Source organism: Geotrypetes seraphini, chromosome 2 (assembly GCF_902459505.1).
Source record: "Geotrypetes seraphini chromosome 2, aGeoSer1.1, whole genome shotgun sequence".
NCBI classification, from domain to species: domain Eukaryota; kingdom Metazoa; phylum Chordata; class Amphibia; order Gymnophiona; family Dermophiidae; genus Geotrypetes; species Geotrypetes seraphini.
Genome location: NC_047085.1, coordinates 487085461 through 487110914, shown reverse-complemented (window position 1 = coordinate 487110914; position 25454 = coordinate 487085461). Strand labels below are relative to the sequence as shown.

Genomic DNA, 25454 nt, shown 5'->3' with positions numbered 1-25454 from the left:
CCCAAATTTGTTGGTTGGTGCTAAGAATTTTTCAGCGGCCACTCGTAATAGCACTTCAGTGAGAGGTTTGAAGGTGTGCATATTTGTCAGACCATTTCCTTTCCAAAACAAGGATGCACAGAGAAATGACCTATGTGCATTATACCACCTGAAGTCTATAGAGAAGAGGACCCTGGAGATGTGGAAAATCACTTAAGAAAGACTTTCTATGTCCAAAAGCCTAAAAGTATAGAGAGTGAAAGGCCCATGTATACATTTATATATGTACAAATTAGGCATTCCTAGGGGTAGAACTGGGCCAGGTTTGGGATTTACTTGTACACGTATACCTGTATTTATATGTGCTCCAGGGCAGGCATAGATATAGATGTCTGCCTGCCGCCTCTCATTGCACGTGTAAGTGGAGATTTTAGAAGCCATGATTATATTCCCTTTCTAAAATCACCACTCTCTAGACATATTCTGGCCACATCCATTTATGCGGCTGGTTTTTAAAATTGCTTCCAATATGTAATTTAGCAGAATTACAGTTAGTGTTGAAAATGCAGCCTATACACTTCAAATATGTTCCTTACTATGATTTAATTTCAGTTTTTTTTTTTCCCTTTCTTTACCACAGGAGAATAAACCTTCCTATTTACAATATATATCAGAGAAGTAATATATCCATATCGTCATAAATACATTTTTAAATACTTACAGAAAGCATCCAGGCTTCAGTGCGTGAATTATAATACAGAGATGAGCTCGAGAGCTCTTTCACTCAGCAATTCATTCATCCTTTCCTTATTACATATGATGTTGCTCTTTCAGATCTCCCCAAAGATATCATACACCACGGGAAAGCTAATGTATCTGATTCAAACTACCATTCATCCAGTCCCCTGACACACTCACATCCAGAGATGCATCCTCATTATGTTTCATAAAGGCACAAAAATCTGTGTCCTACTCAAAAAAAAAAAAAAAAAAAATTCTTCATAAGAAATGATTATAAAAGGAGTTTTGAGACATTTATATTTGAACATTATACCACAATGAAACCATTAAAAAAATTTCTTTCAAAAATGCTTTAGAATAAATAAATGTTACGGTATATATTATTCAGTGTATATCCTTATATACAATGAATAATATAGTCTACCCTAGCTCGGGTCTTACAAACCAGTAACTAGTTACTGAATACTGGGTTTTGACATTATGCACACGAGTGTGTGAAATGCAAGGACTGTGTATTTGCTTACAATCATAGAAACATATTCTTGAATATGATGGTGAACAAGAGCTACGAGGTTTGACCAGTTTCTGAAGAGCATAATAGATGGTCGTATTTCCATTTTGCAAGAGATCTGAAAACATCCAAGAAAGTTCTGATGCTTTCAATTTGCACATGGACCAGTTTACAAATTAGTGGCTAATGCCTTCAAGAGAAATTTTGGCTTCTAACATTTGTCTATCCATGTTCCGTATGATGCAGCAAGGGTAGAGTTGCATCCTGCTTTCCACTTGCTGACGGCTTGAGTCTTGAGTTCATTGAGACATTCTAAAAGTGGCTCTGTGGCATATGGAAATGATGTTCAATACGAGCGGCATTCTCTTTCACGTGAATTCATCCTGTGATCCATTTAAATAAGACTGATGGCCTCGTTCAGTTCATGCCTTTGTGAGTTGACTGACTTTCCGGTTGCAGTTCATTTTAATGACAAATGCTGATGTTAATGCCGAAATCCAGAAGGATTTTTAAGAATAAAGTTTTAGATTCATCTTTTTTTTTCCCTTCAATATAGTGGTTTTAAGAGCATATACAGTATCTATGAGTATATCCTGGTAGGTATATAGTACAGTTAATGCATTCCTACCTAAGATTGACAGTAGATGGGATGACAACTTAGAAGCCATTGTCCAAGATGAAACATCTACTGTATTTGAAGCTCTAAGTTTGGAAGTGTGTCAGAATGTATGTTTAGTGTTAGCAGGATATTATACAAAGATATCGGCATCTGTTGTCATCAAGGTAAGTCTAAAAATATGATTTAGGGTAACCTCCACAGGCTGAAGAAAAAAAAAAAAAAAAGATTTTAAAAGGATATATACAACAACAAAAAAAACAATTTACACACGTTTTTAGTGGTTTTTAAGACAGTGATAGTGCTAAAATAAAAATAAATGAAGCCCAAACCTAATGCATAGGGAAATTGCTTTCATTGCTGTCTTGTTTCCTTCCTTCACCTGTTCTGCTGGCAACCGCACGGTGATCTGGACCCCTGCATTTCAGAAGCAACTTTTTGACTGTCTTTCCGATGCCTGCTAACGTGAACCTTCTTGCTTTTCCTTTCCTCTGTTAGAGCCATTGTTCTCGATGAGCAGAGAATGCTGCAAACACTCGTGTTCCTGCCGCACCCATTATCTCGTATTCAACTTGTCGGGTCTTCCACTTTGCGTCGGAGTCAAAAACATCCAGACACAGCAAAGCTAACAAACTCTAGATACCATCAATCTAAATTGCTCTCCGAGGTTGGCGAGGGTCAAGGGAAATATCAAACAGAATGGGCTAACCTGCGTCACTGATAAAAGTAACCTATTGCCCACTCAATCTGATAGGCATTTATTGTTTCCATGTTGTTGGACCTCTTGATTCAGCTTAGTTTATAGAGAAAAAAAAAAAAAAGAACACAGCTGGGTCGCCTGTACCCTACAAAGTGCTTACATATTAACATAGCTTTCAGATCCCATAATGTCAATCAAACCCTGTTTCTCTCCATATGCAGTTATGCCATAACGCATAATCTCTTGCCATTTTGGATATATGTGCCCTCTGTAGGCAAAGCATGGGTTAATCTTTACAGGTATACACCTCCTCTCTTTGAGTACACTGTTTGCAATCCACATAACAGCACCAGCGGACCTGACACTGACAAGATCTGGTCACCACCCTGCTTTGCGTATTATGGCCCCTCCCACAACAAATACTCTCACAGTTCTTGTCTTTGTAACATTTCCTCCCCGACGTGCCGGGTGAATACTTGCTCATGCGACAGAAGCTCGGGGAATCATCGATATAAATGAGATCTGTAGTCCTAGGGATTTGGTCACCGTGGCCAGGAATGGTTCTTTTGGGGGGTGAAATGTCTCCCTCTCCCGTAGCCTCATTGGTGGTGCTGCCCACTTTGAGTGACGTCTCGTACTTCTGCTTAAGCTGCTTGCCAATTTCGTGGAAAGGAGAGAGCTGCCTCCAACAGGTTCGCACCGTGCATGATCCAGATACACCGTGGCACTTGCAGGTCGTTTCCACTCCTGCTTTGATGACCTGAAAAATACAAATTGCATAAAAAAATTAGCTAAGATAGAAGTTGAAAGAGAAAGGCAGGTACATTTTATAAACATAGTACCATGTTTGATTGTTTATTTTCATACTTTTGCCCTAATATATTCCCTGCATTTATGAAATATTCATAATACGCTCAAGCCCCATATCTAAATGATATCTCAATAATTGTCAAAATGAGACAAAACTTTAGCTTTATTAATTTGCAAATAGCATCAATTCACATCATAACTGTGAAAACCTGCTCAAATTATCATGCTAGATGATATTGTAAAATTCTTTAATAATCAGCCTGCATGTCATAAGGTGGCCTCATATCCATGTCCCCATGATCCTTTTCCAGACCCAACCCCATTGGCTGAACAGGGGTGTCACCTGTGCTCGTTTTACTCACCACAAGCTAATATATGATATATAAGAACATAAGAATAGCCTTACTTGTACTTGACGTCCCTACAATGTGACTCTCACTCTCTCTCTTCCTCCCTATAAATATTCATGTATTCAAAGACTTCATTGTTATTTCTTCGCTGTTGCATTTTTTTTTTTTTAGTGTGTTCAAAAGTAATGGTAGCACCAAATAGTCATAGGCAACATTCGAAGGTAAATTTAACTCAATGGTGTACGGTGACGTCTATAGCAGGGGATTCAGTAGATGAGCTACACTAGGGGTAACCAACCTTGGCACTTGCCAAGTCAGGTTTTCAGGATTTCCCCAATGAATATGCGCGAGATCTATTTGCATATAATGGAGGCAGTGAATGCAAATGCCAGAGGCTGTGGTAAGAACAGATAGCGTAGCTGGTTTTAAGAAAGTTTTGGGCAAGTTCCTGGAGGAAAAGTCCATGGTCTGTTATTGAGAAAGACATGGGAGAAGCCACTGCTTGCCCTGGATCGGTAGCATGGAATATTGCTACTCCTTGGGTTTTGGCCAGGTACTAGTGACCTGGATTGGCCACCGTGAGAACGGGCTATTTGGCTTGATGGACCATTGGTCTGACCCAGTAAGGCTATTCTTATGTTCTTAATCTAATGTATATTCATTGGAGAAATCCTGAAACCCTGACTAGATCGAGGTTCTCGTCGACCGAGATTGTAAACTCCTGGGCTAAGCATGAATGCAATATGTACCCTTAAACAAGGCTAATGTGCTCATTGTTTGTGCTAACGATGTCACATCTTGGTCTCTTTCTGAGAATCACCAACTTCTCCTTTTGACTTCCACAATGATGTGAAGAAACTTAAGTTCTGTTTTACTACCACCATTCTGAAATCTGCCCTTCGGAGTAACACACAGACTAACATGTGGTGTAGAACTGCAGATACCAAACACAGAAGAGTAGAGATCGAGATGTTTCCACTGGGATCCTTTATTCATTGTAGTTCTGGGAACACAACTGAGTCAACACGGCCAGTGTTTCGGCATCAAAAGGTGCCTTCTTCAGGAGTCTCCAATGCTTAAATGTATACAGGTATAGGTAGAAAATTTCAGAACAAAGATCATCACCCAGAAATCACAAATTATAAACTATTATGGAGATAAACCAAGTGCATACAAGCAGTGTACCAGCAGTGTTCTCTTGCGAGCAGTTAAGAGATGACACCTTTTACACATGCTCATCCAGACTTTTAAAAAAGATGTAATGGTGGCACGCACTTGGTTTATCTCCATATAAGTTTATTTTATTTATTTTTTTAATTTTTATTTATAAATTTTTGCATTCTTACAATATTTCAATTGTACATATTATCTTCAATTAATACATGAAAATTGTGATTACAAATAATTCATCTTATCACATAAAATATAACCCTCCCCTTTTTTCATTTCTTAATTCCATATAATATACATTCCCCTCCCCATTCGAATATAGCTATTACTAATGTGCTATGAAATCTGATCATTGGAATAGCGAGTCAATGGTTCCCAAATTTTCTTAAAATTATGAATATTTCCCTGTTGTAATGCTATTGTTTTTTCCATTTTGTATATATGACAGACTGAATTCCACCAAAATGTAAGTTTATTTTAGATGTGGTGCAGGGTCATGTACTTGGGCTATAAAAAGTCAAGGGAGCGGTATTTCTAAACGACCTAGGCCTTTATAATAATAATAACAGTTTATATACCGCAGGACTGTGAAGTTCTTTGCGGTTTACAAAGATTAAAAGATGGTACAAATGGATTGAACTTAACTTAACAGAGGTGAAAGCTAGTGATTAACAGCTCAAGGGATCAGTTATTGAGGAGAGTTGTACGGGTCAGCTGTCTAGATACTTCAGGAACAGATATGTTTTTAGGTGTTTCCTGAATTCCTCATAAGTAGTAGGCGTAAGCAATTGTTCTAGATCTTTACCCCATAATGCTGCCTGATGTGAGAGAACGTGTTGATGGTGTTTTTTGAGTTTACATCCTCTAACTGGGGGGGGGGACACGAAATTCAAATGTGCCACTGAATGACCATAGTTAAACGGGGCATTTCAGGAGGAGTATCGAGGGCGGGATTTGGGTGGGACGTGGGAAGGCTTAGACTTAAGGCTCCTTTTACAAAGGTGCGCTAGCGTTTTTAGCTGCGTTACCCGAAAAACTACCGCCTGATAAAGAGGAGGCGGTAGCGGCTAGCACGCATGGCATTTTAGCGCACGCTAAATCCGCTAGCGCGCCTTTGTTAAAGGAGCCCTAAGTCGTACTGCATGTAAAACCGAAAGTTACACCGCACAGGATCGAAGGAACTTGGACGTTGTGACTTATACCATTTAAAACATGGTCTAGGTCACAAAAACCCACCTAATGTCATCAGAAAAGCACTGCAAACACATAAAACAGACCCCCACACACTACCCCAGTGATCACTGACACCCCCCACCCCTATAAAAATATTAATCACAACTTGAAAATTGTGCCTCCAGAACATCATCACCTGGCAGCCTGGCATAGGAAAGCATAGTCGTGCTGCACAGAGGCATCTTAAGCCGTCGTGGGGATGCCATGGAGAGGAGGCCCCATGCCCATAAGCCCCTGTAATCACTGCATTGATAATGAAACATGTGCACTCCCCTATACACCCCAAAACCCTTTTGTACCTCAGAATTCCCTCCACCAGCCAAAGCCCTAGCTGAGTTCTTCAACAGCAAAATCTCCACTCTGAGATCCTCCCTATCGGGCGCCACTGCCAACCATCTGAACTACCCAGTTGCTCAACCCTCTGATGTACCTAGAGCTGATCTTCTCTGGAACAACTTCACTATCCCAACCTGGCAACAATTCTGTACGCTCTACTCAAAATAAGCCAATTCCCACTGCAAACTATACGGTTGTCCACCTAACGTAATGAAAGTTGCTCCGGTCACCTTCAAAGCTAAGTTACACACCTGGCTCTCTTCCCTCCTACTATCAGGAACTTTTCCTGAGGACCTAGGCCAAATCCTTATTACCCCGATTGTAAAAAACCCCAAAGAACCCATTAACCCGACTTCAAACTACAGACCCATTGCGAGCATCCCCTTCTTTGCAAAACTAATGGAAGGTCTGGTCAATCAAGCCTTAGTAAACTATCTTGACAAATTCAACATCCTAAACGACAACCAGTCAGGATTCCGACCCGGTCACAGCACCAAAACCCTTATTGCCTCCCTACTAGACTCCCTCCATTCCCTGTTCAGCCAGGGCACAAGTGCACTAGTCCTTCAGTTCGACCTAAGTAGTGCCTTCGACTTAGTCAATCATTCCATCCTCTTAGACTGCTTGGAGTCAATCGGTCTCTCGGGCAATGTTTTAAAATGGTTCAAGGGTTTCCTAACTAAAAGATCATACCAAGTTTACAGCGACAACACACATTCCTCCAACTGGGTAAACGCATGTGGAGTCCCACAGGGCTCTCCCCTGTCCCCCACTCTGTTCAACATCTACCTGGCTGCACTAGGGAACCTATTGCAAAACCTGAAAATCAAATTCTTCATTTACGCTGATGACATTACCATAATCTTTCCCCTAACCAGCGTAACTCCTAGGACGAAAAGCCACCTGGCATCTATCCTCAAGCAAATCGAACTATGGATGTCCAACTTCAAATTGAAACTCATCTCAGATAAAACCAAATTCTTCCTGGCCAGTCCAAACGACAAAATCAAAGACTCATCAATCTCCTTGAACGGTCAAGTCTTTCCCATCACAGATTCCATAAAAATTATTGGAGTGACACTAGACTGCAACCTCACCTTTGAATCTTACACCGACCTAATAGTCAGAAAATGCTTCTCCGCCCTTTGGAAACTAAGAACCATCAGAAAATACTTTGATGCACCCTCATTCCGCTTACTGGTGCAATCCTTCATCCTGAGCGTACTCGGTTACTGCAACATTATCTACCTGGGATCCTTCAAAAAAACCATTCAAAGACTACGTATCATCAAAAATTCGGCAATTCGACTGATCTTTGGGCTGAAAAAATGGGAACACATAACTCCCTACTACCAAAAACTCCACTGGCTGCCCCTGGAGGCAAGAGTGCTGTTCAAGTTTGCCTGCCTCTGTTATAAATCCATCCATGGTTCGGCCCCCTTATACATGGTTCCCCATTTTACCTTAGATTGTCCATCCAGATCCACTCGCAGAGCTCATCTCTTCAGCCATCCAACTCTAAAGGCCTGCCGTTACAAAAGATACCTGAACAAAACTCTAGCCTTCTGTAAGTAGGTCATCTAAATGATTGGCTGAGCAATATTTTCTCGCGCTCCTCATCCTACCTAAACTGCAGAAAATTATTAAAAACTAATCTATTTAACCGATTTGTAGCCTAAGACACCTTACCCTACCCTTGCTCCCCAAGACCTCCCTCCGTACCTTCCTTCCCGATCTCCTTACTTTGACCCTTATTGTACCAGTTCCTTGCTTACATATATTAATTGTATCTGTATCTGCTGATTGTACACATTCGCTGACTGTATCTGCTGATTGTACCCTTTTGCTGATTGTCCAGCCCTTCTTTATTGTAAACCGCCTAGAACTATTACGGCTTTGGCGGTATATAAGAAATAAATTATTATTATTATTATATAAGTGGCTCCTGCAGCCATGAGGGCTATTGGGGTGGTAGATAAGTGGGTCTAGGGGATTCTGGAGGTGGTTTGGGGGGCTCACTTTGACCTACAAGGGAGCTGTAGTGAGATGATGACATGGCACCCTTTTTGTGAAGTTCACAGCAGTGCCCTGTAAGGTACCCCGCTATTTAGGTGCCATGTCTGAGTGTTCAGTTCTTCATTTTGTAGACCCCTCCCATGTCCAACAGGGCTTGTTCTAGGCGTTTTTGACTTGGACAAAAAGTTGGACAAAAATGTGGTATAAAAACGGATGATTTAGCGGTTTGGACGATCATATCAGCAGGATGTGTAGTTAGACGATTTTCGAAACGAAAAAAAATTTGGATGTATTTCTCGAAAATGTGTCCTAAGTTATTTTTTACTTTGGCAACTTGCAACTTGGACGACAATGGACTTAGACGTTCCTTTCGATTATGCCCCTCTATGTCCATCGATTTTCCACTTTTTTGGTTCTGTCAGAAAAATACGAAATGAAAAAAAAGTGGAAAATTGATGGATTAAGTGTATAGCCCTCGATGGAGACTGCCCCCAGCTTTATTGGTTGGGCTGAGAACTGTTCAGTGGTCGCCTGTAAATTAATTAGATACAATGACAGGAATCAATTAATGGAATAAAATTTCAATGACATGAAACGAAAAAAGTGTTAAGAAAAGTGTGGAATAACTTGTATGTTTCATGGCTCCACATCATTCTCTTTTTGGTTGGGCTGAGAACTTTTCAGCGGCCCTTTGTATTATGATGTCATAATATCTCATTCCACCAATGCTTAAGAGCCAGCCTCTGGTGATGTCACAATGGCTTGGTTTCCCTATACTTGTGCGCATTTGCTAGATGCATTTGCCTCATTGAAACGAAAAGTGTCAAGAAAAGTGTGGAATAACTTGTATGTTTCATGGCTCCACATCATTCTCTTTTTGGTTGGGCTGAGAACTTTTCAGCGGCCCTTTGTATTATGATGTCATAATATCTCATTCCACCAATGCTTAAGAGCCAGCCTCTGGTGATGTCACAATGGCTTGGTTTCCCTATACTTGTGCCCATTTGCTAGATGCATTTGCCTCATTGAAACGAAAAGTGTGGAATAACTTGTATGTTTCATGGCTCCACATCATTCTCTTTTTGGTTGGGCTGAGAACTTTTCAGCGGCCCTTTGTATTATGATGTCATAATAGCTCATTCCACCAATGCTTAAGAGCCAGCCTCTGGTGATGTCACAATGGCTTGGTTTCCCTATACTTGTGCCCATTTGCTAGATGCATTTGCCTCATTGAAACGAAAAGTGTCAAGAAAAGTGTGGAATAACTTGTATGTTTCATGGCTCCACATCATTCTCTTTTTGGTTGGGCTGAGAACTTTTCAGCGGCCCTTTGTATTATGATGTCATAATATCTCATTCCACCAATGCTTAAGAGCCAGCCTCTGGTGATGTCACAATGGCTTGGTTTCCCTATACTTGTGCCCATTTGCTAGATGCATTTGCCTCATTGAAACGAAAAGTGTCAAGAAAAGTGTGGAATAACTTGTATGTTTCATGGCTCCACATCATTCTCTTCTTGGTTGGGTTTGAGAACTTTTCAGCAGCCCCTCATAGTAAAAGAATATAAATAACCTGGCAAACAGCTGTAATAGACCTCGTGGGTTTAAACATCACCCAACAAGAAATAGGCAACCGATGAATGTTTTTTAAAAAAAGAGAAGTAATATGATCATATTTCTTATAGTTGCCTAATAAGTGGAGTGCTGTCTCCATTCAAGCTCCGCCCCAGCACTAACCAGACCATATCGCAGAGGTCAGAGACAATTTTCAGCAGCACCAACCACTTAACCACCACTGAATATTGTAGATGGCCAGCTGATGCATGAGCAGCCCAGGGAATCAATCCTTTTTGACTATCAGGCCTCATATTTTTATTTTTTCAAATTTTCTCACACCATTATGAATTGTAAAGAGCTTTGTTGTATTATTTTTAGGTACAGAGGTATAAAAAGCACCTGAAGAAAGGAAACGAAGCGTTGCTTTAATTTTTTTTTTTTTTTTTACATATGTAACTAAAACCATTTCAGAAACCCTCCGCTGTGAGTGAAAAGGTGCTTATTTAAAGGGGCCACTTCCCTGATACTGCTCCATAGTCATGGGACCTGACACTATGGGCTCCTTTTAGAAAGGCACGCTAGCAGTTTTAGCGCGTGCTAGCCTTTTAAGCAGGCAGTAATTTTTCGGCTAGCGAGCGCTAATCTTGTGCATGCGCTAAAAACGCTAGCGCACCTTAGTAAAAAGAGCCCTATGTTAATATACTGCTTTATGGGCCCCAAAATCTTGCATATTAATATAGAACATTTATATATATATATATATATATATAAATAAAGTGGTGAAGACCCTCCTCTTCAACTAAACTCCAACTGCAATCAATCCCTCCCTCCACCGCTAACTTCTATCCCTTAGAACCGTTTTTCTGCTCTCCCCCCAGGAATTCCCCCGAACACCCCCTCCCAAGCGGACCGGATGCCACTGCCCTTCTAAGCTTGGGTTCAAGATACTACATTGTCAACTTTTCAAGATACGTGGTTCCCTTAAATACCCCTTGCCAATCTGTCCTATATTCCCTGTTCTTCTAAACTTGTGCTAAGGTGCCGTATAGTCATTGTACCGTCCACAGGTATTCCACTGTGAATGCTGACTTGTAACCCATTCTGAGCTACTGGGAGGACAGGAAAGAAATCAAATTAAATAAATTAATAAAAGGATGGAGTTGGTCCAGAGGAAGGCTACTAAAATGGTATGTGGTCTTCATCATAAGGCGTGTGGGAACAGACTTAAAGATCTTAATCTGTATACTTTGGAGGAAAGGCGGGAGAGGGGAGATATGATTGAGACGTTTAGATACCTATGTAATGCACAGTAAGGCCCTGATTCTATAAAGGGCACCTAAGACATGCCTAAGTTAGATTGGACGCTTAAAGCATGCCTAAGCGGAGACAGAGACTGTGTCTGAATTCAAGAAAGCGTGAGATAGGCACATGGGAGCTCTTAGAGAGAGGAAGAGATCATGGCTACTGCGGATGGGCAGACTGGATGGGCCATTTGGCCTTTATCTGCTGTCATGTTTCTATAAGAGTTCCATAATAAATTCTGAAAACAAAAATTAGAAGAAAAAGCAAAAAAAATTCCCTTCCATTTTTTTGAGTAAAAATTTCCAAACATTTCCTGATGCTGTGCCTAGGAAGTCTGCTTGACTCGGGGCCCCTCTAGTGCTCTTTAATGAGTGACATCATGAAGCAGTCATGCATGAGAAGCAACTTTACATAATCCGTGATATATGAATCAAGGGGGAAAAATGTGTAATCAAGTTTCAAATTCACTATACAAACTAATGTATGAACAAAAACAAACAAAAAAAAATCCAGAACTGAAGCCAATCAGATATACAGTAATGAAATGACTCTACCAAATCTGATCAAGTGTGTAAGAGGAGAACCACAGTATGATCAAGTAACAGACGCTGGTCCAATGCAGCGTCAGACCATGTGCAGCAGCCCCTCCCCCCACCTCATTCCTCCTTCCTGATCATACGGCATGACTCCCAATTACCCAAAGGCTAAGAAAACGTATGATATAATATGTCTACCGAATGAAAGAAAAACTATACATACAGAGAGTCTAGAAAGAGTTCAGGGCACACAGTTGCTTAGCATGTAACCTTTTTTCATTTCCAAGCTGACCGGTACGACGTACAAGTGGCAGCCGGGAGGGACTCGGAGCGAGTCCTGGGATCGGCATGCCATGCTTTTGCTAGGGGGATTGCATTACTCTGTGCACATGTGTTTTTTAGGGATTGGTTTCTTTGGCACTGTGCCAGTTACACATGCTTAAACCCAAACCTCCCGCAGAGTCTGCTTCTTCTATTCTGCTGTAAAAGGTAAATATAATATAGTGATGCCACACAGAATTACCTACTGATTACTACGGAACAGAAATTTGATCGTTTTTCATCAGGAATCTGGAGCATTATAAAGTAGTGTTTTCATGATGAGAGTAACAAAATAACCCTTCTTCCTTTTTTTTTTTTTTACAAAACTGAAAAAAAAGCATTTTTTAGGGCAGGCCAGCGTGCTGAATGTTTTGCACTGTTCCCAAAACTCATGGAGTTCGGGAGCAGCACAGAGCATTGAACGCACTGGCCTGTGCTAAAAACCACTTCCACGGTTTTGTAATGGGGGGGAGGGGGGGGTATATGATGCAAAGTAAAACATGGGCTCTGAGTATGATAGCCAAAGACCTTTCTGAAAGATGCAGTAGAAAGGACAGTGCTATCAGGTATAATAATGAAATATAGTTTTCCTTATTAAAATATAGATCCTTTAGCTTTAGGGATGGACATTGGTTTGCAATGATGTGGGACATGTCAACGACTGTATTATATGATGGCTTAGGACACTGGATTTCAGTTGATTCTCATTGAGCTGGAGATAAAAAAATAAAGCACAAAAGTGGAAGTAAGGAAAAAATAGGGAATTACAGGCCGGTAAGTCTGACATCTGTGGTAAGCAAATTAAAGGAAACACTTTTAAAACAGAGAATGGTCAAGTTTCTGGAATCCTACGGATTACAGGACTGGAGGCAACATGGATTCACTAGAGGTAGGTCTTGTCAGACAAATCTGATCAATTTCTTTGACTGGGTGACCAGAGAATTGGATAGAGGACGTGCGCTGGATGTGGTGTATTTAGATTTTAGCAAAGCCTTTGACAGTGTACCACACAGACAGCTAATAAATAAACTGAGTGCCCTCGGGATGGGTCCCAAAGTGACGGGCTGGGTCAAGAACTGGTTGAGTGGAAGGCGAATTGGTTGAGTAGTGATCAACTCCCAACTCTACAGACTCTTTAAAAAGTCAGCGGAGCCACCAGAGCTTCCCTAAATTCCTTCAGCACCCTCGGATGTACACCATCACTTTGCCTACTCATGCACACCACTCTCTGAAAATCGATCAGGGTCTACCACTCCTCCATCCCTATTCATGTTTGTCTTCTGTGGATTTTATAATGGTGGCTACTCTTCCGCCTTTTTTGTCAATGTGCTTGATAGCCTGAGGGACATAGTACACCCAGAATAGAACCATCATTATCTTTTAGCCATGTTTCAGTGATCACAAAAATATCCCACTTCTTCTGTAAGGGCATCTGTTAGTGCAATATCCTTGTTATTCACTGATCTGGTATTGACCATAGCAGTTGAAAGTGTGTATGCCTAAGGCCTATAGGGATGGTAGGGATTTTTTGGAGGAATCTGGTTCTAGCTTTGGCTGAGGTCCTGTGGAGGGTATTTCCTAGGTCCCTACCCTAACCTGACCAAGAAGGGGAAACACATGGTGATTAATTTAAGTCCTATAATCAAGGAAATTACCTTTTGTTCCTTTGTTCGGTGCAGTCTCTGGGAGAATTTGGCATAGTGTCCAGCTTGGTCCTTATGAAGGGCCCACTGGTCCAGATACAGGCCCGCCGGCTCCCTGACCCTTTTAGGCCGTTGGGAGACTGAAAAATGAAGGGCAGGGCCTTGACCTGGCTGTGTGGTGTCCCGGATCCTTTCTCCTCTCCCTGCTGGGGCTTGGGTGCGGTGAGGGCCCGGAGGTAGTAGAGAAGCATTGAAAAGGCCACCCAGCATATTATGGACAAGCGGGGCGTATCATCACGAATCATAAGCGCTTCGGTCACGTTCAATCATCTATCAGTTAAATCACAAATTTTTTTTTTTTTTTTTTAAGTTCAAAAGTTTTTATTAGTTTTTTAGTACATAATGGTACAAACAGAAAAATAAGGAATATCAACAGGATAAATTTTGATCAGGAATTGATTGATGTATATAAGGCGTTAGTTACAGATTGATAGATCAAGAAACCGAGTACACAATCAGTGTTGATCAAAATCACTGAATAACTGATAGATGATTGAACGTGACCGAAGCGCTATATGAGTCGGAGGTGTGTTTTGACCTCCGCCGAACCCGCGAGACTGACTCACCAAATCCCTGGGGTTCGGTCGAACCCAGGTTAAGAACCACTGCCCTAGATGTAATGATAGGTGGTATATCAAATAAATAAGAAACTTGAAACTTGACAAGTTTCTGGATGAAAAGTCAACAGTTTGCAACTGAGACAGAGATAAGGGATGCTACTGGTTGCCCTGGATCGGTAGCATGGAAAGTTGCTACTATTTGAGTTTTTACCATAAGAACATAAGAATCGCCGCTGCTGGGTCAGACCAGTGGTCCATCGTGCTCAGCAGTCCGCACATGCGGCGGCCCTTGGTTTAAAGCTAGCTTTACCTGCGTACTTTCTGGTTCAGCAGGAACTTGTCCAACTTTATTTTGAATCCCTGGAGGGTGTTTTCCCCTATAACAGTCTCCGGAAGAGCGTTCCAGTTTTCTACCACTCTCTGGGTGAAGAAGAACTTCCTTACGTTTGTACGGAATCTATCCCCTTTTAACTTTAGAGAGTGTCCTCTCGTTCTCCCTACCTTAGAGAGGGCTGAACAACCTGTCTTTATCTACTAAGTCTATTCTCTTCATTATCTTGAATGTTTCGATCATGTCCCCCCTCAGTCTCCTCTTTTCAAGGGAGAAGAGGCCCAGTTTTTCTAATCTCTCACTGTAAGGCAACTCCTCCAGCCCCTTAACCATTTTAGTCGCTCTTCTCTGGACCCTTTCAAGTAGTACTGTGTTCTTCTTCATGTACAGTGACCAGCGCTAGACCCAGTATTCCAGGTAGGGGCGTACCATGGCCCCGTACAGTGGCATGATAACCTTCTCCGATCTGTTCGTGATCCCCTTCTTAATCATTTCTAGCATTCTGTTTGCTCTTTTCGCTGCCGCCACACATTGCGCGGACGGCTTCATTGACTTGTCGACCAGTACTCCCAAGTCTCTTTCCTAGGGGATCTCTCCGAGTACCGCACCGGACATCCTGTATTCGTATATAAGATTTTTATTACCGACATGCATCACCTTACACTTATCCACGTTAAACCTCAATTGCCATGTCGTGGCCCATTTCTCGAGCGTATTTATGTCTCTTTGTAGGTCTTCGCAATCCTTCTGCGTCCTCACTACTCTGAATAACTTTGTATCGTCTGCAAATTTAATCATCATCGTATGAATTTCCAGGTCATTTATACATATGTTGAAGAGCACAGGTCCAAGCACCGAACCCCGCAGCACTCCACTCGTGACGCTTTTACCAGTCTGAGTATTGTCCATTTACCCCCACTCTCTGTTTCCTATCCGCAACCAGTTTTTAATCTACGTGAGTATTTCACCCTCAATTCCATGGCTCGCAATTTTTCGAAGTCGTCGTTCATGCGGGACCTTGTCGAACATCCAGATATACAATGTCGACCGGGTCACCCTTGTCTATCTGCCTGTTTACTCCCTCGAAGAAGTGCAGCAAGTTCGTCAAGCAAGATCTTCCTTTGTCTCCTAAATATAGAACTTCAGGTGGGGAAGGAAGGTGTCATCATTCAGTTGCATAATGAATTGTGGGTATGCATCTACCTAAGATGAATGAATATCTACTGGAAACACTGGAAAGATAATTTTGCCCTTTATCTGCCATCGCTTACAGTTCTATATGCTACTATGGCCCAGTCAGGGCCAATGCTAGACATAACGAGGCCCAGGGCAGATGTTAAGGAAGGGGCCCCCACAACTTGCTTGCAGGCTATCTCTTTTTCAATTTCAAGCAGATCTGAGGCCCTTTGTAACATGGAGGCCTGGGGCATTTGCCCTGTTTGCCGACCTCTAACGCTGGTCCTGGATCCAGTCCGACTACTCTCCCTCCTGCCCAGTAGCTTCCAGTTTAAGTGTTTAGTGCCGCTGAATAGCATCGCAGATTTCTAAAGAGAACGCCAGCTATTTTGGTGGGCGGGCTGGAGATGGAGGCAGCACTTAAGCGCCAATATTTCAGCACTTAACCGACTAACCCCCTTGCTTTACAATGCCACACTAGCATCTTTAGCGCCGGCGGCAGCAGTAACAGCTCTGACGTTCACAGAACGCTTATGAGTGTCTGAGCTGTTACTGCCGCGGCCGGCGCTAAAAACGCTAACACGGCTTTGTAAAGGAGGGGGTGAGTTAAGCAGCCATATTGGATCACATAAAAGTCAGTCACTTAGGCAGTTAAATGCTGAATGTCTCACTTAACCACATAAAAGGTAGTCAGCTACATAAACCCAGATATTCAATGTCGATGTCCAGACATGGCCCAGCATTGAATATCCAGGAATAGCACAGTCAGCAACTAAAAGAACACTCACACCGCTGGCTGAATATCTACTCTTCTGTCTGGGGCATAGCTACTATTGAGCGAGCCTGGCAAGATGCCCAGAACTGCCCAACGGTAGGGACCACCTGCAGCTGAACCCTTCTTTCTGTGCACCAAGGCCCATCACCCCCCTCTCCCCATCGCTCAACTGCAGCTACAATATCGGAGACAACGCTAAAGGCTGCCTTCTCTGGTGGGTGAGACTTTTCCTCTGCTGATGCAACTTCCCATAGGTGAGACACGGCAGAGGAAAAGTCCCGTTAGCCAGAGAGGCAGCGTTTAATGATGTCTCTGATGCTGCTGCTCTGGAGGGCCTGGTAAAGGGGGAGGCGCTGAACCCGGAGAGGGGGAGGGGAGTGCACCTCAGACTGGGCTGGAGTTGCCGGGACCTGTGTGGGCACATAGCTCAGTCCTCCCGCCCAGGGCCCACTGAGTCCCAGTTACACCACTGCCTTCTGTGCTTTTTCTTTCTTGTGCAGGTCTCCTTCATTCGCCTTCTATACCCCTCTTTTTATATCTCCACAGTTCCACAGTTGTCACCAATGGTCGGCTCGGGGGCCCGTTCCAGCGGGGCACCCGACACTGTTTTCGCTCCTCCCCCATTCCAGCAGGGGAGAGCCGACGGAGGAGGGCTGCAGTCCGGCCATCGGACCAACGGTTGGCTCGGGGGCCCATTCAAGCTGGACTTCAGTTTTGACTGTTTTGATTTTATTTTCAATTCTTTTTAGTTTATGATATATTTTTTAATCTCACTTATTGTTTTACCACTTATTTTGTTTTATTTTATCATTCAAATTTCATTTAAATTTCCCCAGAATTCTATTGTTTCAACGGTTCTCCCTCTGCATCTATTCTTATCTCCCTTCTTTTTTCAACCTTTCAAAGTCCTTTAGATCATTGTAGTCTTATTAGAATGTTTATTTTCTTATTTTTCTCATCTATTCTCTATTTTATTTCTTCATTACTCTACTAATTGTCATTTTTCCAGGTACTTTAGTTAGATTGTGAGCCTTCGGGACAGTAAGGGAATTTATAAGTACCTATTTTACTTATAATTTTAATGCACCCTATTGTCTATTTTTCTGTAAACCGCTTAGAATCCTAACGGAATTTAGCGGTATATAAGAAATAAATTACATTACATTACATTACTTTGTCACAAACCAAAAGACCCCTTGGGGGGACGAGGGCATTGATCATGCTATGTACCCATAATCCCTTAGTCTGACCAGGTCAACATTGTACCACAGATAAAGGCTCCAAATTAGTATCAAATACACAGATCTGAAAGCAAAAGTGTTCCACTCACGTGTTAAAGGCATGCCGTCTCTATCCGTTCAATCAAAGCATTTACCCCCCTCTTTTACTAAGGTGCGCAAGCTATTTCAGTGCGCGCTAAACGCTAACGCATCCACAGAATATAATGGACGCGTTAGCGTTTAGCGCGTGCTAAAACGGCTAGCGTGCCTTAGGGCTTCTTTTACAAAGGCGTGTTAGGGCCTTAACGCGCGGAATAGCGCACGCTAAATCGTTGACCTGGTCAGACTATGGGATTATGGGTACATAGCATGATACATTATGGGATTATGGGTACATAGCATTAAGCTGGCGTTATTCCAGAAGCACACCGCGCGGTTTAGCACGCAGTAACTTTGTGCGTGCGCTAAAAACGCTAGCGCACCTTAGTTAAAAGGACCCCATAGTTTTCATGTCTTGTGCAACGGACAGACAAAATTAGCAAACTTCTGCATGGTGAGTATAATCTGTCATAATAGGACAGGGACAAGCAATGTAGTGGAAACGTCACATTCCCTGTGGCATCAGCCCTTGAAATCCGTCCTGCATTGCGCACTGCAAGCCGGAGGAAATACAACTGGATGCTACAAAGTTGTATCTTGCAGGGTAACTGCATCCCCTTCAAAGGCGCCCCTAAGATCTGTAAGACATGCTTGAGCAGACATACCTCAGAAACAAGGTCAGCCCCTCTGGGATTAAGAGAGTTAGCAATGCTCCCGCTAGAAAGTCATGTTTCATGATACTTTGCTGAGAAACATGTACAAATTTAATTAAAACATCACTTACTCCAGGCAAGCGGAACTAATTGAGCGCTTTCATATTCTGACTTTTCATTAATGGGTTACAAAAGACTTGTAGTTGGGGGAAGAGGACAGAGGAAGGAAGTTTGGATTTACTGCTTAATCATAACTCCGAGTCTCTCCTTTATGACCAGCCAATGGAATTGACTCGGATGGCGCTCTTTCCCCAAATAAATAACTGAATGGGCAAAAGCTGGTTTTGGCAGAGGAAGGGAAATTGATTTTTTAAATAAGTGCTCTATTCAAGACTCATGCAAAAAAGAGCCTGGAGAGGTTCTGACTCTAATTACCTCATCCTCACGCCAGAAGCTTGACCTTTCATTAGCCGCTGAGGTCATGTCAAGATTACTCAGCGAGACGTAATAGGCAGCACTAGATCAGTGCTAAATTTCATCACTGTGGTGGCAAGTTTGAGAAAATCATTCAGAGGACATGAATTATAAAAGGAAATGCCAAACCACTGAGAAAACTCAGAGAAAAAAACAAAACACCTAATGCCTCATCGGAACAATCATATCTTATATTTGTTCTGAAACCAACCCTACATCCAATTTTCTTATTTATGGAGGAGCATGTGGCGCAGTGATTGGAACTACGGCCTCAGCACCCTGGGTTTGTGGGTTCAAATCCCACGCTGCTCCTTGTGACCCTGGGCAAGTCACTCAGTCCTCCATAGCCCCCGGTACATTAGATAAATTGTGAGCCCACAGGGACAGATAGGGAAAATGCTTGAGTACCTGATTGTAAAACCACTTAGATAACCTTGATAGGCAGTATATGAACACCTAATGAACTTGAAACTTAAATCTCCGTGGATTGGCAAATTAGCAGGATGAAGACCAATGATACACAACTGAAAAATAATTTAAGGGGAAAAGAACATACTAATGTATCCGCTGCAGATAGAGATGGGGCAAAATAGTTTACCTTTTTGGAGATTGCATTCCGTTAGTGGGCCAAGCTACAGCCCCACAGTGTACCAACAGAGCAACGTATCTCAAACTGTGTGCCGCGGCACGCTGGGGAGAAGGAGAGGCACCGGCACTGGCTGACTGCCTACAGGGCGTGCCTCTCGTGGTGAGAGACACATCCCGTAGATAATCAGCCCGCAGCTCTGCTTCTCTCCGGCCATCTTTCTTGCTGGCAACCCCTTCTAGCGTTTCAGGACCCGTCTGGAGGGCCTTCGCAAGTGCACGGATGTCAACGTGATGGCATCACAGCATCGTCCATGCACTTCTGGATGCTTCGAGCCGCAGCCACTATGTTTAGCGTGCTGCGGCTCGAGAAAGTTTGCAGGACACTGCAATAGAGCTATCACTACCCTTAACTGGTCCAGTTGATAAGATGCATTGTTAATGCAGCACAAAGAGCTTGGCTAGCATGTCTTGAAGAACTATGTTTAAGTTTATTTGGAATTTGCTTTATTGCCTTCCTCTATTGGGTAGGCCAAAGCTTTTTGCAGAATGCCAGAAAAGGAAGCATGAGCTATGCTCCGAACACTGAACGAGCGAACAATGGTGAACGTGATAAGCGGCATTTCAACGAAAAAAGCAAGGCATTACCTTGATTCCTACATTGGTGTTATGCAGGTCGACTCTTGCCCGAAGGTCTTTGTTGGATTTCTTCCCGAGAAACTCCTTGACAAACTTGTTGCTGTATTTGAGGTTGTCGCCGCAGCCGCCCCACTGCCAGGCTTCCCGGTTTTCGAGATCAGGGGCCTCGTCGCAAGTGCAACGCTCCATACGTCCCGCACTGCATGCTTTTGCCATGGCATGGGTGAGCCCTGCTGAGGAGATGGCATACAGGAAGGCAGTTTCCTTAAAACCTAGAGGGGAAAAAGGAAAAAGAGCACCTTTAGATCCAGGGAAATGTGCTGCTTTTCTTGTGTTCATTTGGCAAAACAAATACACCATAGACTGCGCAAAAAAAGCATTCTTCCCACAGTGTATCAATGAAGAATTAACTGAAGGATAGGCGCTACTTTTAAGCTGAGTTTCCATCACAGAAAAGTGTTTTCATGGCTGCAAGGTGCTGAAATGAGCCAGAAATGATAGATCCATGTGAAAACACACATACCCATTGGTTGAATAACATCTAAGTGTTTCCGCATGAATCTGCAAAAGCGAGGGGCATAACGATGGTAGGCTTAGGGTTACCAGATTTTCCCGAAGGAAAATCCAGACCCATGACCACGCCCCCAAGCCCGCCCAGTTCTGCCTGTGTCACATCCTGTTCTACCCACAGCCCCACCCCCAGATGTCATTCATGCCCCTTCCCAATGCGATTTTGATGGAAGCTTTTCAAAACCCAGACAAAGTGCTGGGTTTTGAAATGCCGTCCAGACCCCCAGACATGTCCTCAAAAAGGAGGACACTGTATGCTTTTCAACATTCATTCCTACCAGAAAACAGATAACGCCATGCAAATGCAGGACTAAAAACTAAAAGTATTAATATTTACAAACAAACCCTAAGATGCAAGACTCTGCAAGCAGTACAACCCCAGAGGACAGTGGCGTACCTAGCATATGTGACACCCGGGGCCCATCATTTTTTGACACCCCCCCCCCATCTATATGAAAAATATGATTTTTAGTAACAATCCACATATCATACAACAAGAGTGTACCTAGGGAAAAGCAGCATCCCTGTAAGCTCGGTCCCCATCCCCGCAAACCACCTGATTCCATCCACACAAGCTTTGAATTGTTTATATAAGAGTATAAAAAGAAACAATATTCTGTACAATTGTCAATTTATAAATCAGCGTCTTCTCCCCACACTCTCTTCCCCGTTTCCCTTCAGCGTCCTCAGCCCACTCTCTCTCCACTTTCCTTCAGCGCACGCACATAAAAACAAGCAATTTCATTCTAGTCATTCATAGAAATTAAAGTCTAAATAATGCCAGTCATATAACAAAACATGATTTTACAAAAATAATTCCCTGCAGTCAAGCTTGCAAGGATTACTAGATATCTTTCAGCAGTTCCCCTCCTTCCCTCCCCCTTACCTTCGTGGCCAAGCCAAAATGATCTACCAACAATAAAATTTTTAAAACACAAAGCACACTGTACGCAGAGAAAATGTTAATTATCATTTATATTCCGTGGGTTTTCAAAGAGGTCAAGGCAGATGACTTTATGCAATGTTCACCTCAGTAACAACTATACAAAATAGTCAAATATACCTCCTCCCTTTTTACTAAACTGCGATAGAGGTTTTTAGCGCAGGGAGCTGCGCTGAATGCCCCAGGCTGTTCTCGACGCTCATAGGCTCCCTGCCTTAAAAACTGCTATTGCGGTTTAGTAAAAGGGAGCCATAGTGCAAAATTTAGACAGCATATATAAATTCTAAAAACGGACACACTTTGATCACTAAATTGAAAATAAAATTATTTTTCCTACTTTTGTTTGGTAATTTCATCAGTCTCTGGTTGCACTTTATTCTTCTGACTGTGCATCCAATATTTATTAATAATAATAATAATAACTTTATTCTTGTATACCACATTACCATGGAAGTTCTATGCAGTTAACAAATGAAGAGACTGTACATTTACAGCGAAGTTACAATTTCAGTAATGTTACATTTACATTTTAGACGATACATTTTCGGTAATGTTATATTTATATTTTAGACGATAAATTTATGGTGAAGTTGTTTTTTCAGCTAGGTTGACATATACTGAGTAGTTCTTTCTTCCCTTCTTTCAGCCTCCTGTATGCTTCCTCTCCTCCAAACCTCATTCCCTCCCCAAACTTTTTCTTTATTTCATCCTGCCCCCTTCTTTCTTTCTCTCTCCAGGCCCCCTTTCTTTCTGTATGTCTGTCTTTCTCTCTCTCTCTCTGAGCCCCATTTCTTTCTTTCTTTATTTCACCCTTCCCCCTTCTTTCTTTCTCTCTCCATGCCTCCTTTCTTTCTCTATGTCTGTCTTTCTCTCTCTCTCCTTGCCCTATTTCTCTCTTTCTTTCTTTCACCCTGCCTCCTTCTTTTTTTCTCTCTCCATGTCCCCTTTCTTTCTCTATGTCTGTCTTTCTCTCTCTCCTTGCCCCATTTCTTTCTTTGTTTCACCCTGCCCCCTTCTTTCTATCTCTCTCCATGCCCTTGATCGCACTGTGGACCGGCAACTGAAGAACGCTGTCTTGAGCCCGATGGACGTGCCGGCCCTGTGGACCGGCAGAAAATTTCTGTGGACCAGCACCGGTGGTTGAAGAACACCGTCTTAGATCCTTACAAGATTACAGAATGTTGCTACCCCATGTCTCAAGGGCACACTGGACAGCCACAAGGGAAAGGGAATTCCTTTGATTTGCATCCACCTTGTGGAATGATTTACCCAAAGAAATATTAAAAACCAACTTCTTTAAACATTTATTTATTTATTTATTTAAAATATTTCTTATTTGCCTAAAAACTAGGTAGCTTACAATGAAAAACTTCTACAATCACCAACAGACATATACAAAATTCAAAAACCATCAGTTACATCAATAAAATTAACAGAGCATCTTTAAGATTAATCTAATACACAAGTCTTCCTAGATTCAATCAACCCTTACTTCAATGAAATGCCTGGACATAAACAATTAAACATGTCTTCAATGTACAGCTTACAGAATGAGGGAGATTGCAATATCCACCAAGGGCCTATTTTTCTTTTAGCTTTGTTAAGGAAAGGGATTGGAACTTGTATGCCACCTTTTTTGTAGTGTCACAACCACACTCAAGCATTTTCCTTACCTGTCCTAGTGGGCTCACAATCTATCTAATGTACCTGAGGCAGTGGAGGATTAAGTGACTTGCCCAGGGTCACAAGGAGCAGCGCAGCACAGGATCAGCTTATCCGGCTGTAATGGGCATCCTGAGATGCACTGGGAGGGGGCCTAAGGCCCCTCCTATGGGCCAATCAGGGCCTTAGGCACCTTCCCAGTGCACCCTGGGATGCGATGGGAGTGAAATACTCATTTTAGTAATGACATGCGGTATTTTTGCTCACAGAACTTGAAGGCACTTTTGAATTATATGCAGCCCACATAAAGAGTGACCCCTGATGAAGTGGGTCAGTGAAACAGATCCCGTTGGGACTGGGCTGAGTACAGTGTAGTGCCAATTTGTTTGTATTTCAATTGGTGAGCAGAAAATGAAATAATTTGATGTTTAAAGTATATTCACTTTAATGCAGAAGATTTTAACTTTCAAAGCACACTGAGAATTGTTCAGTTTAAGTGCTTTATATTTATACAAGGTCTGACAATTAAGTTTGCGAATGCATCCTAGAAAAAGTGCTACATACCTTATTGCTGAATATCACTACGGTCACCTTCGAAGTACTCCCCTTGGGAAGCTTTGCACCGCCGTCAGTGCCTAGTCCAACCTTCAAAGCAATTTTGGAGCTCTTTTTCTGGAATGCTCATCAGAGCTAACGTCGTATTACCCTTGATGTCATGGAGGTCATCAAAATATCGTCCTTTCAATATTTCCTTTATCTTCGGGTTAAGAAAAAAGTCATTGGGGGCCAGATCAGGTGAGTAGGGAGGGTATTCCAATACGGTTATTTGTTTTCTGGCTATAAACTCCCTCACAGACTGTGCCATGTGAGCTGGTGCATTGTCATGATGCAAGAGCCATGAGTTGTTGGCGAAAAGTTTGTCCAGTTGGCACAAATTCTTAATGAACAATCCCTCCGATATCAAAAAAAGGTTAGCAACATCATTTGACACTTGATTTGGACTGGCGGAACTTATTTGGTCGTGGGGAATTGGCTGACTTCCATTGGGCACTTTGATGCTTTGTTTCAGGGTCACATTGGTACACCCGTGTTTCATCACCAGTGAAAACACAATCCAAAACATCGTCTTGCCTCTCCATAAGGTCTTGGGAAACTTCAACTCTCCTTTGCTTTTGTTCATCAGTGAGCTCCTTCAGGACTATTTTTGCACCCACCTTTCTCATGCCAAGATTTTCAGTTAAGATTTTCCTGTTTCTCCATTGATGTTTATTTTGTCGGCTATGCTTCTCACAGTCAACCGATGATTTTGACACACAATTTGACAAATGTTTTCAATGTTATCATCAGTTCTGCTCATTACCGGCCACCCTGCCCTTTCTTCATCAGTGACGCTTTCTCTCCCCTCAGAAAAAATGTTTGTAATTATGACAGGAACAGCTATACAATTAATTATGAGAAACTGGAAAAATTGGGACCATTTAAATTTCACATTCTGGTGGGTAAATTTATGTCTAATTTATAAATATGAGAAAGTGAATGTATGATTTGTCGGGAAACATAAAAAATTTTAAATTAATATGGGACCCGTTGATGTCATTTGTAGATCTATTATAGTTTTGAATTTGTTGTTATATCAATTGCACATCCAGAGGGGATGGATTGGGTGGGTGGGAAGGATTGGGTTGGGGTTTGCACAATTAAATATTTGCATATTTGGAAGCGTATGAATTTACTTTATCAATAACTTTATATATAATAATTTTTATGGGGGAAATATGTCGATCTCACTATATATTGTAAAGACTTTAGGTGATGTATAAAGTGTAAAATGTATTCTTTTCCTTGTATTCACTTAATGAAAGTATTAAAAATGAATAAAGATTTAAA

At 42.1% G+C, this 25454-nt stretch overlaps 1 protein-coding gene across 2 annotated transcripts in view; it reads right to left on the bottom strand.

The window, feature by feature from the left end:
* Positions 1-550: 550 nt before the first annotated feature.
* WNT9A (Wnt family member 9A) overlaps positions 551-25454 on the bottom strand; it is a 264497-nt gene continuing 239593 nt past the window's right edge. The window contains exons 3-5 of one of the 2 annotated variants that reach the window (XR_004538197.1): positions 20402-20664; positions 2180-3307; positions 551-2052 (exon numbers count right to left, since the gene is read on the bottom strand). Coding sequence is in view for 1 of the 2 variants with exons in the window: in XM_033931833.1 (XP_033787724.1) it covers positions 2834-3307; positions 20402-20664 (737 nt within the window). In the remaining variant the exon portion in view is untranslated. Of the gene's footprint in view, positions 3308-20401; positions 20665-25454 lie in introns of both variants that reach the window. The other variant, XM_033931833.1, reaches the window with a different exon arrangement.